The 14,730-nt window shown below is 37.0% G+C and overlaps 1 protein-coding gene and 1 pseudogene across 2 annotated transcripts; one reads left to right on the top strand and one right to left on the bottom strand.

The window, feature by feature from the left end:
- Positions 1-1,495: 1,495 nt before the first annotated feature.
- Positions 1,496-3,188, top strand: LOC143620935 (inactive tetrahydroanabasine acetyltransferase pauper allele-like; annotated as a pseudogene). The gene is made up of 2 exons (XR_013151421.1): positions 1,496-1,939; positions 2,517-3,188. The product of XR_013151421.1 is annotated as an inactive tetrahydroanabasine acetyltransferase pauper allele-like (transcript).
- Positions 3,189-3,198: 10 nt separating this feature from the next.
- On the bottom strand, positions 3,199-13,670 carry LOC143620934 (uncharacterized protein At4g18490-like). Its single transcript, XM_077092501.1, has 15 exons — positions 13,570-13,670; positions 7,964-8,021; positions 7,670-7,796; positions 7,280-7,468; positions 6,431-7,186; positions 6,065-6,253; positions 5,850-5,990; positions 5,631-5,753; positions 5,153-5,329; positions 4,895-5,072; positions 4,057-4,109; positions 3,941-3,983; positions 3,717-3,854; positions 3,516-3,626; positions 3,199-3,424 (listed from the first exon to the last, which is right to left on the bottom strand). The coding sequence occupies exons 2-15, from the start codon at positions 8,019-8,021 to the stop codon at positions 3,380-3,382; spliced, it is 2,328 nt and encodes a 775-aa protein (XP_076948616.1). The 5' UTR covers positions 13,570-13,670; the 3' UTR covers positions 3,199-3,379.
- Positions 13,671-14,730: the final 1,060 nt, after the last annotated feature.

The raw sequence follows: 14,730 nt of genomic DNA, 5'->3' as shown, positions 1-14,730 counted from the left end.
CAATACATAACAGTTTGCAGTTATAAATTAATAAAATTGTACATTTGGAAAATAAATAAAGTGTCGGAAAGAAAAACAAACGAGAAATCTTTGTGTTTTGTTTACTTACATAGAAAAAAACATATTTTACTCTAAAAATGAATTTGTGTCCGAATGATGCATAAATATCCAAGTCCATGACCCCCTCATTATATAAAGTCTTTTAATTACTTCAGTCACTTTCAAGTTTCATCACAACCACCATCAGTCATGGCCGTTAAACTCTCACCACCAACCAACCACCGTCCACCCATCTCCGACGACCACATCCTCCCTCTATCCCACCTCGACACCGACCGCAACATGAACGTCCCATTTCGATACGTCCGAGTCTACGCTGCCACCAACCACCAACTCACTGCCCATCCATTTGATGTCATCACCAACGCCTTATCCACTGCTCTTGTCAAATACTACGCCTTCACTGGGTCGCTTCACCAGTGATGGGCGGTTTGAACTCCACTGCGTGGCGGGTGATGGAGTTCAACTTATTCCGGCTCATGTTGATTACCCGTTGAGCTAGGTTAGTTACCTTGATGATGAATTTGTTGAATCGTTGGTTCCGAATCCGGATCCGGAGACGTTTTTGACCAATCTTACAGGTGACCCTTCTTTATTTAACGCCTGAATTTTAGGTTATAAGGTCTATCTGTTTAACTAATAAGTGAAAAACACGTCATTCTATTTGCTTTGACCAGACTGGTTCCGCTAACCACATTGTGTAATTATTTCACCAACCACATTAAACATTAATTAAATAAATTAATATTATTTTTAAATAGCTTTGTTTTCCTATTAAGTAGGACTAGCGCCGGCACAACTTGTTGTCCGTTTGCCTTTTATTTTGATGTAAATGAAATTTAATACCGTTTTTTTATATAAAACTATAATTATAAGACCACAAATTAAAGGAAAATTACGGATATGCCTAGTTGATCACCAATTTTCACGAAAATGAACATTGACTTTTTTTATTTTAATTTCTTTTCAAATTCTGGCTTGGGCGAGAATAGTCTATAATTTCTCCTTCGATGTGGCACATAGCGAGAATTTGCCATATTAGCTCGCTGACTCGACAAGAATGTAATAAAATATTATTATTAGTATTATTTTGGTTCTTAAAGACGAGAATTTTAATTTTTTTCTTTCCACGTTGGCGATAATTGGATATTTGGCAATATACTATTGGTCAAATAAACTTATAAAATGGAGTCAATGTTCATTTTTATTAAAATGCTTGGCCAAGTAGTTAGATTGCTGATTTTTCCTAAATTAAAATAGTTCACAATCAAATTGAAAACTGTATTGACAATTTTTTCTATTTTCACAAGTGAAAAGTGAAAGTAATGCTACGTCAGTGCAAGAGTAGCTTCACTAACCACGTTGTAATAATTTCACTAACCACATCAATTAAAATAATTTTAAATTAAATAAATTAAAAAAATAAAAAGAAAACAATTACTATTAGAAAACCATAAATACAAATAGTTAAGAATCACGTCTTTGATTATCTTTGCTAGGTGACACGGTTTAGTTGTGGGGGGTATACACTTGGTGCATCGGTGCACCATGCGCTGTGTGATGGGCTTGGGGCGACATTGTTTTTTAATGCTATGGCTGAGCTTGCTCGAGGGGCGGTTGAGGTTAAGGTTGAACCGGTTTGGGAGCGGTCTAAGTTGTTGGGCCCTAGAGAACCAGCCAGGGCGGAGTTTCCTATTGAGGAGTTTTTGTCCTTGGATAAGGACTTTGTACCGTATGCAGAATTGAATGAAAAAGTGGTCAGAGAGTGCTTTCATGTGAAAGATGAGTGGTTGGACCGGTTCAAGACTTTTTTACAAGAAAAGTCCGATTTGAGTTTCACCACTTTTGAAGCTTTGGGTGCTTTCCTATGGCAAGCAAGGTAACCAAGTTTGACCCAGTCTACTTATATAGTTAGTTATATGGATTGTTGAATGAGTCTTTTTATCGGTTCACTAGTAGAATCGGTTTATAACTATTCGGACCGAATCCAAAAACAAAGTAACATTATACATATGTTAAAAATATCAATGTAGAACTATATATTCTTTTCATGTGACTTTATAGTGAGATTTTAAAATATAAATTTGTCAATTTTGTTAAATCGGTTGTCACTGGTTGAATGGAATTTTGACTAGTTGGCCACCGGTCCATTTTGCCGGTTCAACAGATAACCAGCCAGTCCAAACGAAGACAATTCAAACGAATCTGACCATACCAGTTGTTTATTGGTATGGCATGTTCTCAGTCCAGCCAGCTGCTCTAGTTGTGAAAAGTGAAAACAATATAAAACTAGTGGAACTGCTGGTAAAACTAACATTCACAAAGTCCTAACATGCATTTTTAAATCCTGTAACATCTATGAATGTACTAAAAAAATTAATATATTTATCTAATAATGTTTATACTTTATAATCATATTTAATACATTGACATATATTTTACTTTTATTTTGGCAGGGTGAAGGCCTCGAAAATTCCAAAAGACGAGGAGGTGAAATTTGCATATGCGGTCAACATAAGGAGGGTAGTAAAGCCACCTCTACCAGCAGGCTACTGGGGCAACGGCTGCGTTCCAATGTATGTAAAGACCACAGCAGGAGATCTAATAGAAAAACCCATTTGGGAAACTGCTGAACTGATTAAAAAGAGCAAGAGAAACGTGAGCGACTAGTATGTTCACTCATTTATCGATTACCAAGAGCTAAACTACAAGAAGGGGATCAATGCTGGGCCAAGGGTTAGCGCGTTTACTGACTGGAGACACTTGGGCCACTCAACAGTTGACTTTGGTTGGGGTGGTCCGGTCACTGTTCTACCCCTCTCAAGGAACCTGTTAGGGAGCGTTGAGCCGTGTTTCTTCTTGCCGTATTCAGAGGCTAGCCAGGGGAAGAAAGATGGATTCAAGGTGGTGTTGTATTTACGCGCAAAGGCAGTTGTTAGTTTTCGAGAGGAGATGGAGAAGTTTGGTAAAATGGAGTATGTGTAGGGTATCGTTCGAGTCAATGTATGGTTTGACTGAAATATTTGAATAATAAGCTGTTGGAATACAATATATCGACAGAAAATGAGTTTTCATATGAATCAAATTCGTATTAACAATCTCTTGTGCCACTATATTAAATTCTAATGAATCAGTAGGCTATTATTATCTAAAAAATCTTTATCCATTTCAAATATAAGTCTTATCAACGATAAGTATTCCACCATATTCTAATTATATGATTCTCTCAACATAAAACTATGCTTGTTATGACATATGCACATGAATAAAAGTACCTGAAACTCTGTTTTGAACTCGCTAAACACATTTAGATCTCGAGCTACTTGTCAATCAGCAACACAGCAAATTCCTGAACCATGCGGATGTAATCAATATATCAAGGATTAAAACAATCGTAATCCCATACACCAAACATATATATAAAACTAATTATATTTAAATTTATAAAAGGATATCTTGTCTTGATGGATGGGATGGTTGAGCATCAGGAGTTCATTGTTGTTGACAATAGCACGAACAAGTATGTCGTTTGCCTCCTCGTGTTTCTTTTTCAGCATGTTGCATATCTGCATTGAAAAACATGTCCGTTATTAGTTATTACTTTCGGCTCATATGTTTCAAATAGTGTTTTACATTAAATATGCTTATATACTCACATCTTCAAGTTCCTTTGAAAATGCTTCAGCCTTTTCAAAAATATCATCATTTTCTGTTGAAGCTATGTCCATTTCTGTTAGAGAAACATTAAGCCTAGGGGATTTATCATACATCAGACTCGAATGATTGCCACCACCCTGTGATGGGGAAATCGAAATATGTGTTAGTTATAGTTATTCATGTCGTCTTGAGAATGATCCACGGGTGTTTCTAGAAGAATTACCTGTTCCTCGACAGCTTTTTTCGATAATGCAGTGATTTTGCTGCTGATTATTGATAAAATATATGTTTTAGACAAAATTAAATTAAATAAGACAAGTACACATAAAGTTGTAGGACCTGCAGGGTGATGCAGAGAGACGTTTTAATGGAGTTAAACGTGGTGTTGATTCCTGCATAATTAATCATAAACTTTATTATGTACTAATTTATGTTTCTTTTCTTTTGAACGATACTAATTTATGTTTCATAACTCTTTATCCAAGCATTTATCATTTAAAGAGTTTTTATAAATGGGCTGATTCGGGTTATATATATTTGTCTAACGGGGCAGTAAAAATGTGAAAATATTGATTAAAAGAAACTCAAAAGTCAAAAGTGCATTTTGAATGCATAAAACCTTAATATGTAAAGTCAAAAAACCATTACTGAAACAATTTGTGGCACCCTACTATCTATAGTGTTCAACCAATCCATTTTGACCTAGAGGTGTAAACGAGCCAAGCCGGCTCGTGAGCTACTCGCGATCAGCTTGTTAAAAGCTCAAATCGGGCCGAGCTTAAACAAGCTTGACCCAATATCGAGCCCTAAAATAAGCTTGCTCGATAAACGAGCCTGAGTTCAAGCTAGCTCACGAACCTAAAGGAGCCTATTATTTACATAACTTTTTATTTAATGCATTAAATATATATCTTATATAATAACATTTATCATATACAAAATTATGATGAAAATAACTAAATAATATATATCATGTTATATATATAAACTATAATTAAAATATATATATATAAATAATTAAAATGTGTATAAATTAATAGATAACTAATAAACAAGCCGAGCTCAAGCCTGGGCTTGAGAAAAAGACCCACAAGCGGAGCTCGAGCTTTATAAAAAGGGCTCAAAATGAGCCAAGCTCAATCGAGCTTTCGCAAGTCAAAAAGGGAGAAAAGCAAACCTCAGAAGCTTTACGTTTCAGCGTTGGGGTAGGTGGTGTTCGCTTCATAGTGTCAACAGAAAGGTTTCTCTTGAACACCGTGTTTGTTTGCAACTCTGGACTTTGATTCTTGTTTTTCATGCATGTCAAACCCTTTGGTAACAAGGAACTGAGTGGCTTTAGCTTCAGTTCCATAGGTCTGTATTTAAAGATGAATGGTAATTTGTACAATTAATTTTAAGACGTTTAATAGACAAAACAGAATATTCAAATAACTACCTAGAAACTCTTAAAGTAGAAACTTCAGATGCCTTAATCTCAGCTTTAGTCAGAGATATCTTATGTTCTTTCACACCAGGTTTCCTCATGTTATGAGTAGATGTCCCGGGATTTATGATATTCAGTGGGATATTTTTTCTCGGTTGTTCAGTCGAACTAGATGGTTGAACATCAGACCTGATGCAAAGATCCCCAAAAAGTTATTGGGTTGTTTTGTAAGTCAAATGGGTCAGTTGGGTAAAATATATTATTATCATAATTAAGATATATTTTCAATCATAATTAGCGCAGTAATTGTTTATGAAACCTCTAAAAAATAATAAATAAAGTGTTTGGGGGTCACTTCCCATTACTCAACCTGATTTGAGTAGTACTAAAAGGGACCGATTTCAATCCGAACCCATTACCCGACCACCCAAATCGTCACCACTACGATAAAGATTAAAATATACTGATAATCCAAATACAAATACCAAACCTGAGTGCATTGTTTTGGTCACTTCCCTTTGACACAGGTTCCTTCATTAGTGAAATATCATGTGCTACTGTGGTTACCATTGATTCACTTCTGGGTCTTATGTCATCGGTATTTAAACCCTCCCTGTAATTAACCATATCTTAATGGAATTAGTAAATTTGTTTTACTCAAGAGTTATGAGATTTATATTATCTGTTCAAAATAATACAAAAGACTCACCTTGTTTTTTTAAGGCTCTTTCCATGACTTGCCTCTGTGTTTTCAGTTTGAACAGGTATGTCTTCACGCACCACTTTGGGCAACGACCTTGATAAACCAGTAAATTTGCTACCAGATTCTAAACTTCTAGAGCCAAACTCCCTGTAAATGTCTTAATTAGGTATTTTCTGTTCATAATATATGATAAAGTTACTTGCATTAAAATACTGTTTCACCTTTTTTCTAATGCAGGGTTACTTGGTAAGGTGTTTGTTCTTTTGTTGCCAATGGAGAAGAGTTTTGTTGAAGAGGCAGATGCCTGCTGCAACTCAGATTCACTTCCATTTTGCTTTTTGAAATATTTTGACCGGATTGGGACTTTCCCTCTCTCTTTATCTGACGTCGACTCATTAATTGCGGTTCCACTGCATAAGATGAGAAAGATAGTTACACTTCTGTCTATCACGAGGTTAAAGGCCTATAATATCAAGAACACATAAAGTTCGTGTGCAACTATAATCTGCACATATTCCAGTTTCGGTCTAAACATTTAGTCACAAATTAACAAAGATGTCCAACATATATAAAATACGTACTCTAACCTGCCCAGCAAGTTCCTTTTATCAGCCAATTCTTCATGAGCCGAATTCTCTATCCCAGGTGTCAGATGAATTTCAAGATGTGAATCAGCCTTATGTACGTCACCATCACCAATATGGTCAGTAATTACATTAGCATCCCTCCTCTCACACATTTCACCTTTTTCACTGTGTGCTTCCAAATGTTCTGAGAAATTTCCAGTAGGAACCAACTCAGCTACAGGCCTCACATCATTTTGGTCATCCCCTGTACTCGGGCTCACCAAAATTTTAACCAAGTTTCTAGATTCTTCTTCCTGCACATCTGAAAATGTATCTTCAGTACCAAAATTGGTATCTTCAAAATGAACATATGGATCTTGCACAACTTTCTGAGCATGAGGTTCTGGAGAATATCTCTTCTCTGATGAGGGAGATTCTTGTATAGGTTCTACCATTCTCTGTATCTCTTGGTCTTCAGAATGTGCAGGTTTTAGAAGAGAGCTCTCATCTATTACAGATTTCAAGTTGATATCCTCAGTTCTGGTATCAGGATCCTTAATGCTGTCTGTTTGAATATCAACCTTTGAATTAATAACACCCCGTGATGCTGGATTCTTAAATGATGTATCATCATCCTTGAATGCATCAACATCTTTAGCCAAAAGTTCACCAGAATCTCCACTGATACTAGCATTTGAGCGTCCTTCTTTCTCTTTAGATTTGTTTGAGTTTTCATCCGTCTTCGTCTTTTTTGACTCAAAATCCAAACCTCCAAACCTAAAAAAACATATAATAAGTGACTTTACAGTTAGATTGTTTAGATATTATTCTATGATACAGAAAAACTTGGATATGACTATATAAACATACCCATCAAAATCAAATGAGAATCCAAAGCTATCTCTTTTTGACTGATTGGTCCCACCAGAAGCTTCTTCTTTTGATCCCTCCTTAGATTTTCCAGATTTCTTTGCAGGGGATGATACATCAAAACCAGGCATATCCAGATTGAAAGATGATATCTTGCCAAAGTCAGCATCAAGAGAAAAATCCATATCCCTGGAAGAGAAGTTTAGCAATGAATGTTTAGAATAACTATACATAATTCTGGATTGACTCAACTGCATAATAATAATATTAAGAATCTAATCTTTTCTCTCTTGAATAAGCAATACATTTGTCCTCCATCCAGATACAAAGTAATAAACACAAAGCCACTATATATGTAAATATGCAACTATGAGTCTTTGTAGTGCTTACATTTGGTCAAACCTAAAAGCCTTTTGCTTGCCTTTGGTGGGTGGTCCGAAGTCGAAATCCATTCCATCATCTCCCATGGACATCGACTTCCATGATCCAAATAAGTCTTTGTCAAAGTCTATGTCTGCTATTGGACAAAGAATACTATTAACTCATTTACGCCAACAATAACAGTCTTATCAAGAAATCAAAGTGTGAATGATTTCACATAACTCATATGTTGTCTACAATCAAAATATCCTCCTAAAACATCTACCTAATTGAATAAGAAAACGTCAAGGACTTAAACACTACCTAGTGAACTTTTCTCCTTTGATTTGGCAGGAGGATCTTTTTTTTGTGATTCAGCCATCTGCATATCAGATTAATGATATGCTACTTTAGTTCAACACTTCAACATAAAACTAAACAGATGAATGAGAATATATATATATATTTTCTTTGTACAATCAATGTAATAACTATTAAATGGAAAAAGATGATCCAATTACCATAGAGAGACAGGTAAGCGGGCAATAATATTACATCCAAATAAGGTTCTGCATATTAGACAGTTTAGATATATATATATATATATATATACTTGTATATTAGAGGGATCAATGTGTAATTGTATCTATTATATATTCTCATGTAATCTGCTATTATTAATCACAAATACAATACGTGGGTTTACCAAGATTAACTTGGTATCAGAGCTAGGTTCTGTAACCCTAATTCTCAATTCAGCAGCCGCCACCAATCTCTCTACCTTTTCCGATCAGATCCCCTTCCACCATCATCACAGACGCAATCCTACCACTCCCTTACACCACAACAATCACTGATGGCTTTACTTGCTGCTTTTTCTACTGTCGAGAAAACAAACCACAACTCCCACAAGTTTGGTTTCACCTTGTCGTCCACCAATTATGGTTATTGGAAGACTATGATGCAACCCTTCCTTGTAACCAACAAACTTTTCGGTTATGTTGATGGATCTATTCCATGTCCTGCTCCCACAATCACCATTCCAGCTGCTGACAAAAACACTGAACCCACAACTCAGGTTAATCCCAATCATGAAATCTGGGTTTCTAATGATGCGCATGTACGTATGCTTCTTCTGTCTACAATATCTGAAGGTTTTTTCAAACATGTTCAAGGTACAACTTCGAGGGAATTATGGGCAGCATTAGAACGTGCTTTTGCCCCTCATACTTCCTCCCGTGAATACACTCTGAAACAGCAGCTACAAAGGATTCAAATGGCAGAGAATGAAACTGTTATTGCCTATCTCACTCGTGCTCAGGAGTACGCTGATGCTTTGGCAAATATAGGAGAACCGGTCAAAGAAAAGGATCTGGTTATGCATGTGTTGACAGGACTTCGTGACGAGTACAATACTTTGAAGTCTACCATATTGGGTCGTCGGTTTCTGACCGCTTTTTCTGACTTGAATGGCCTTATCTCAGACCATGATTACATGGTTAAGAAACCTGAACCAGTCACTGCTCAGGCTTTTACTACCACCACCACCACACCGTCACCACCTGCTGTCATCCCAGCAGACACGTTAACCGCCCTTCAACAAATTATGTCTCAACTTGGTCTTACGGTCTAGCAATCATCCACCCAGCCGCAAGCCATGTATGCTTCTCGTGGCCGTGGGCGTGGATATTCAAACAAAAACCGTGGTGGACGTGGTAATTATCGTTACTCCAATAATAACAACAATCGTGGTGGCAACAGGGGTCAATTCAGTTGGTCCACAACTCAAAATACAATTCATGGCACTTGCAATAGATGTGGCATCGGGCATATACCATCTCACTGCCCCTACCGTGATCCTAACAAACCCATTTTGCTCACTGGTGTAACCGTGATCCATGATTTTTACAAGATCCACAATCTTGTAATTCGTGTCACATGGGAAAATCCTCAAAACTGCATTTGTTATCTTCCACTTTTCAGAGTAATAATGTTTTGGATTTAATTTTTTGTGATGTTTGGGGGCCAGCACCAGTTAAATCCCCCAATGGTGATAGTTATTTTTTGCTCTGTGTTGATCATTTTACTCGTTATATGTGGTTCTACCCGTTAAAACAAAAATCCGATGTTTGCACGGTTTTTAAGCAGTTTCATGCTATGATTGAAAGACAATTTAACACTAAATTAAAATCGGTCCAAACTGATTGGGGTGGCGAATTTCGATCTCTTTCTCCCTATTTTACCTCACTTGGCATCGTTCACCGTTTATCTTGTCCTCACACCAGTGAGCAAAATGGGTTTGTTGAGCGCAGACATAGACATGTGGTTGAAACCGGACTCACCCTTCTCGCTCAGTCGGGTGTCCCTCAACGTTTCTGGCATTTTGCCTTTGACACGGCAGTGTTCCTCATCAATCGTATGCCATCACTTACTGCTTCCAAAATTTCTCCATTTGAACACATCTTCAAACGAACACCGGATCTCTCCTTTCTACGTGTTTTTGGTTGCCAATGTTATCCTCATTTACGACCTTACAACAAACATAAAATGGATTTTTGCACATTGCCATGTGTCTTCTTTGGTTATAGCTCCTCCCATCATGGTTATCGTTGTCTCGATACCACAACTAATCGCCTTTACATTGCTCGGCATATGCGTTTCAATGAATCTCTTTTTCCATTTTCACAACCAAATCCTCTCCCACAATCTTCTCCACAACCTGATCCTTATATCTCCTCCTATCCTATGCCTCCAAATGTCCCTATTTCTATTTCGCCAGACACATCACCTGATCCACCGCCCACATCCACCCCTACAGCACCACAATCACCCCCACCGATACCCACTAACACCATTCCCACCGAAACCGCAGCCTCTTCACCACCAGTCTTGGCTCCACAAAATTCCACTCAGGCCCATTCCTCCCCTGTCCAAACTTACCAGAGACGTACCAAACAACCCGTTCAACCGTCCACCACTACCACCGCCCCTTTAAACCGTTCAAGACCTGCAAATCTCAAACAAAATCCTCCTAAAACTAACCATTATCAACCATCTGCCTATACCGACACCACTGATCCCATTCAACATGAACCCTCCACCTTCACCGTTGCACATAAATATCCTCAATGGCGGGATGCCATGACTGCCGAATACAATGCACTAATGAAAAATGGTACTTGGACTTTAGTTCCACCAGTTAAGAATGCTAATGTTGTTGATTGCAAATGGGTTTATAGAATCAAACGGGATCAACATGGGGTCATTACAAGATACAAGGCTCGTCTCGTTGCTAAAGGTTTCAACCAACAGGCTGGTATTGATTATCATGAAACCTTTAGTCCCGTTGTCAAAGCCACAACGATACGGGTGGTTCTTACTTTGGCGGTTACTCGCGGATGGTCTCTTCGACAGTTGGATGTTCAGAACGCATTTTTAAATGGCGATTTGCGTGAGACTGTTTACTTACGACAACCGCCTGGCTTTACTGATCCTAAACGTCCGCATCATCTGTGCTTGTTGCGCAAATCACTATATGGTCTGAAGCAGGCCCCTCGCGCATGGTTTCAGCGATTATCATTATCTGGGGCTCTTCAAAAACTGGGCTTTAAGGGATCAAACACTGATCCGTCACTTTTTATTTACTCTTATGTGGGTACTCTGTTATACACGCTTGTGTATGTGGATGATATTATTTTGACCGGCAATAGTCCAACTGCCATTGATAGAGTTGTTCAAAATTTGAGTACTACTTTTGCCTTACAAGATATGGGTGCTCTCGGTTATTTCGTGGGGATTGAAGTTAACTCCAAAGGGCCAAATATATTGCTTTCTCAGAGAAAATACATCTTGGAAGTCTTAAACAAAGCAGGCCTTTCCACATCTAAGCCTGTTTCATCTCCGTGCTCAACTTCGGCTAACTTGGCTCTTGGTGACAGCCAGCCATTTGACAACCCGGTTAGATATCGTCAGATTGTTGGCGCCTTACAATATCTCACCCTTACACGGCCTGATATAGCTTTTGCAGTCAACAAAGTTTGTCAGTTTATGCATTCCCCTACACAAAATCATTGGTCTGCTGTCAAACGTATTCTCAGATATCTTCAGGGCAGTTTAGATCATGGTTTATTTATCCAACGCTCCTCTGGTTCTACATTACATGCTTACACAGATGCTCATCATCAACATGATCGACCTTTAACAGCCTATTCAGATGCAGACTGGGCTGGTTGTCCCGATGACCGTCGATCCACCGGGGGTTTTGCCATTTATCTTAGTTCCAATCTTGTCTCTTGGTCAGCTCGGAAGCAACGAACCGTTTCTCAATCCTCAACTGAATCTGAATACAAGGCCTTAGCTGACACAGTGGCTGAGCTAACTTGGCTTGAAGCACTCCTCCGTGAACTTAGTGTACCAGTGACGTCTGCTCCAGTCTTATGGTGTGATAATCTCGGGGCCACATATTTGTCAGCAAATCCAGTCTTTCGTGCTCGCACAAAGCATGTCGAGGTCGATTTCCATTTTGTACGAGAAAGAGTTGCTCAAGGGAAATTGTCAGTTCAATTTATCTCTACTCATGATCAGATAGCAGATGTTTTTACAAAGCCGTTATCCTCGGAACGATTCATGCTCTTACGGGACAAGCTACAGCTCGTTTCCCGGGCTTAGCTTGAGGGGGACTATTAGACAGTTTAGATATATATATATATATATATATACTTGTATATTAGAGGGATCAATGTGTAATTGTATCTATTATATATTCTCATGTAATTTGCTATTATTAATCACAAATACAATACGTGGGTTTACCAAGATTAACTCTGCATATCTCTATTTCCTTAGATCCAAAGCAATCAGGCCTTAATTGCAACAATCAATGACCTAACTAACTTTACATGAAAATCAGTCACAAACAATCCATATGTATATCATGATCAGGTAAACAACATAACAAATTAACCGAAACCAGAAACTCTCAAAATCAAGCTGGATAAACGCGTAAAACACCTAGGGTTTCGTATAATCTTCAAATTTGGCAATTAATGTTAATCATGAAGCATACATATCTAGAGACGTATAATTGTCGAACCCCTACTATTTGCATTCAAGTATAGGCAATCTGCCTGAACAAGAGATCTAGTCTATAGCTTGTGACTTTGGTGAACAATATTAACATCTAAAATAGTTCTGCATATCTCTATCTCTTAAAATGCAAAGAAATCAGGCCTTAACTGCAAATCAATTACCAGTAACTATCAAAACAAGCTGGATAAACACATCAAATACCTAGGGTTTCATTTAATCTTCAAATTCAGCAATTGATGTTAATCGTAAAGCATAATAACATCTAGACATGTATAATTGTCTAACATCTACCTATTTGCATTCAATTATAGCCGATTTGCCTAAATGATAACGAGATCTAGTCTATAGTTTGCGACTTTGATGAACAATATTACATCGAAAATAGTTCTACATATCTCTATTTCTCAAATATCAAATCAATCAGGCCTTAACTGCAACAATCAATTGCCTAACTAACTTACAAGAAAATCAGTCACAAACTGTAAGAAATATAACAGATTAATTGAAACCGGAAACTCTGGAATCAAGCTGGACAAACGCATCAAACACCTAGGGTTACGTATAGCCTTCAAATTCAGCAATTGATGCTAATCGTGAAGCGTAATTAGGTCTAGACACGTATAATTGTCTAACATCTACCTATTAGCGTTCGATTATAGCGGATTTGCGCAAATGATTACGAGATCTAGCCTACAGTTTGTGCATTTGATGATTCAACGATAATAACAGAAGCGCAGAACGTAATTAAACAGATACGAGTAGCGATAGAGTGTTTTAATGAACATATAATAATCGATTAGAGTAGTAATTGTTATACAGAAAGATGAATCGATTGAAGAAACCTGGAGTATTCGTGTCCGTACTGTGCGGTTATTTAATCTGGCGGTAGAATGCTTGAACCAGTAGGCTTATATACTGTTGTCCGAGAAGGTGATTATTAAATGTGAAGGGAATCTTTATTAAAAGAGATTACATTTTATGTAAATAAATAAAATTTCATATGAAGTGTTACACACTTGTGAATGTGGTTAGTAGTTTCACTCCTGCTTACATGGTAGGCCGTTTTTCACTTTTAAGTGAAATCGTTAAGCAATTGATGTTAATTGTATAATTCTCAAAAGCTTTTAAAGAGCTGAAAATTGAGCTCGAACTTGGTATCTCAATTACTGGGAAGGTTATGCCGGATCGTTGAAAACCGTAGCCTTGCCATATAGCTAATTAGTAAGCTTGTTTGAGGTAAGGGTTGAGTTTAGGTGAGTTCACTACATCTAAGCTAAGATCATTGATAAGGGTATAATCAAACCTTGATATAATATTTTAAATACCAAATAATAGACTTTATTGAAGAAACATTATGTAAACAAAAGTAGACCATTCAAACTGATAGTATAACCGTTATGCTAGCATATCTAAAAGAAGTAACAAATAAATTATTAGTTCATGTAATGGTTTTAATAAACGAACGTTTCTATTTGGCGAAGAAATTTTGTTTTTTTAAATAAAGATGAGACTAGCAAACAAATAGACCGAAACTCCCTATTAAGATAGTATATTCGAAAAGTGAAATCGATATTATATATATAACAATTGGAAAGGTTTTAGTGCATAATGAGTTGTATATTATGCATTAGGATTTGTTTTTAATTTTCTCTTTTATTTTTCATTCTATACTTTCTATTTTATCTTAAATCCTTATACCTTTGTTTTTCTTACAAGTTTGTCATCAAGTACGTTTTATTTTTAGTTCCAAAAATTTTCTACTTTCAACTTGTTCTCCAATACTTTTCATCTTTTACAAAATTTTTATTTAACGTTTTAGTCTAAATTTTGCAAATTTACACGCTGGAACACGCATGTGTTGTTCAACGTTCTTGCGTCTATCTTCTCCATTCAACTTTTCGGTCATCTGACGATTTAGTTGTTATCTTTTGTTTTTTATATTTTTAACTATTTATCACGTGTTAACAAGCCACAACATATGGCCATGATTGGACGTTTTTAAG

Source organism: Bidens hawaiensis, unplaced genomic scaffold (genome assembly GCF_021521415.1).
Source record: "Bidens hawaiensis isolate Kalapana, Puna unplaced genomic scaffold, B.hawaiensis_p1.1 tig00002735_1, whole genome shotgun sequence".
Lineage (NCBI taxonomy): Eukaryota > Viridiplantae > Streptophyta > Magnoliopsida > Asterales > Asteraceae > Bidens > Bidens hawaiensis.
This window is presented reverse-complemented; position numbering and strand designations above follow the sequence as displayed.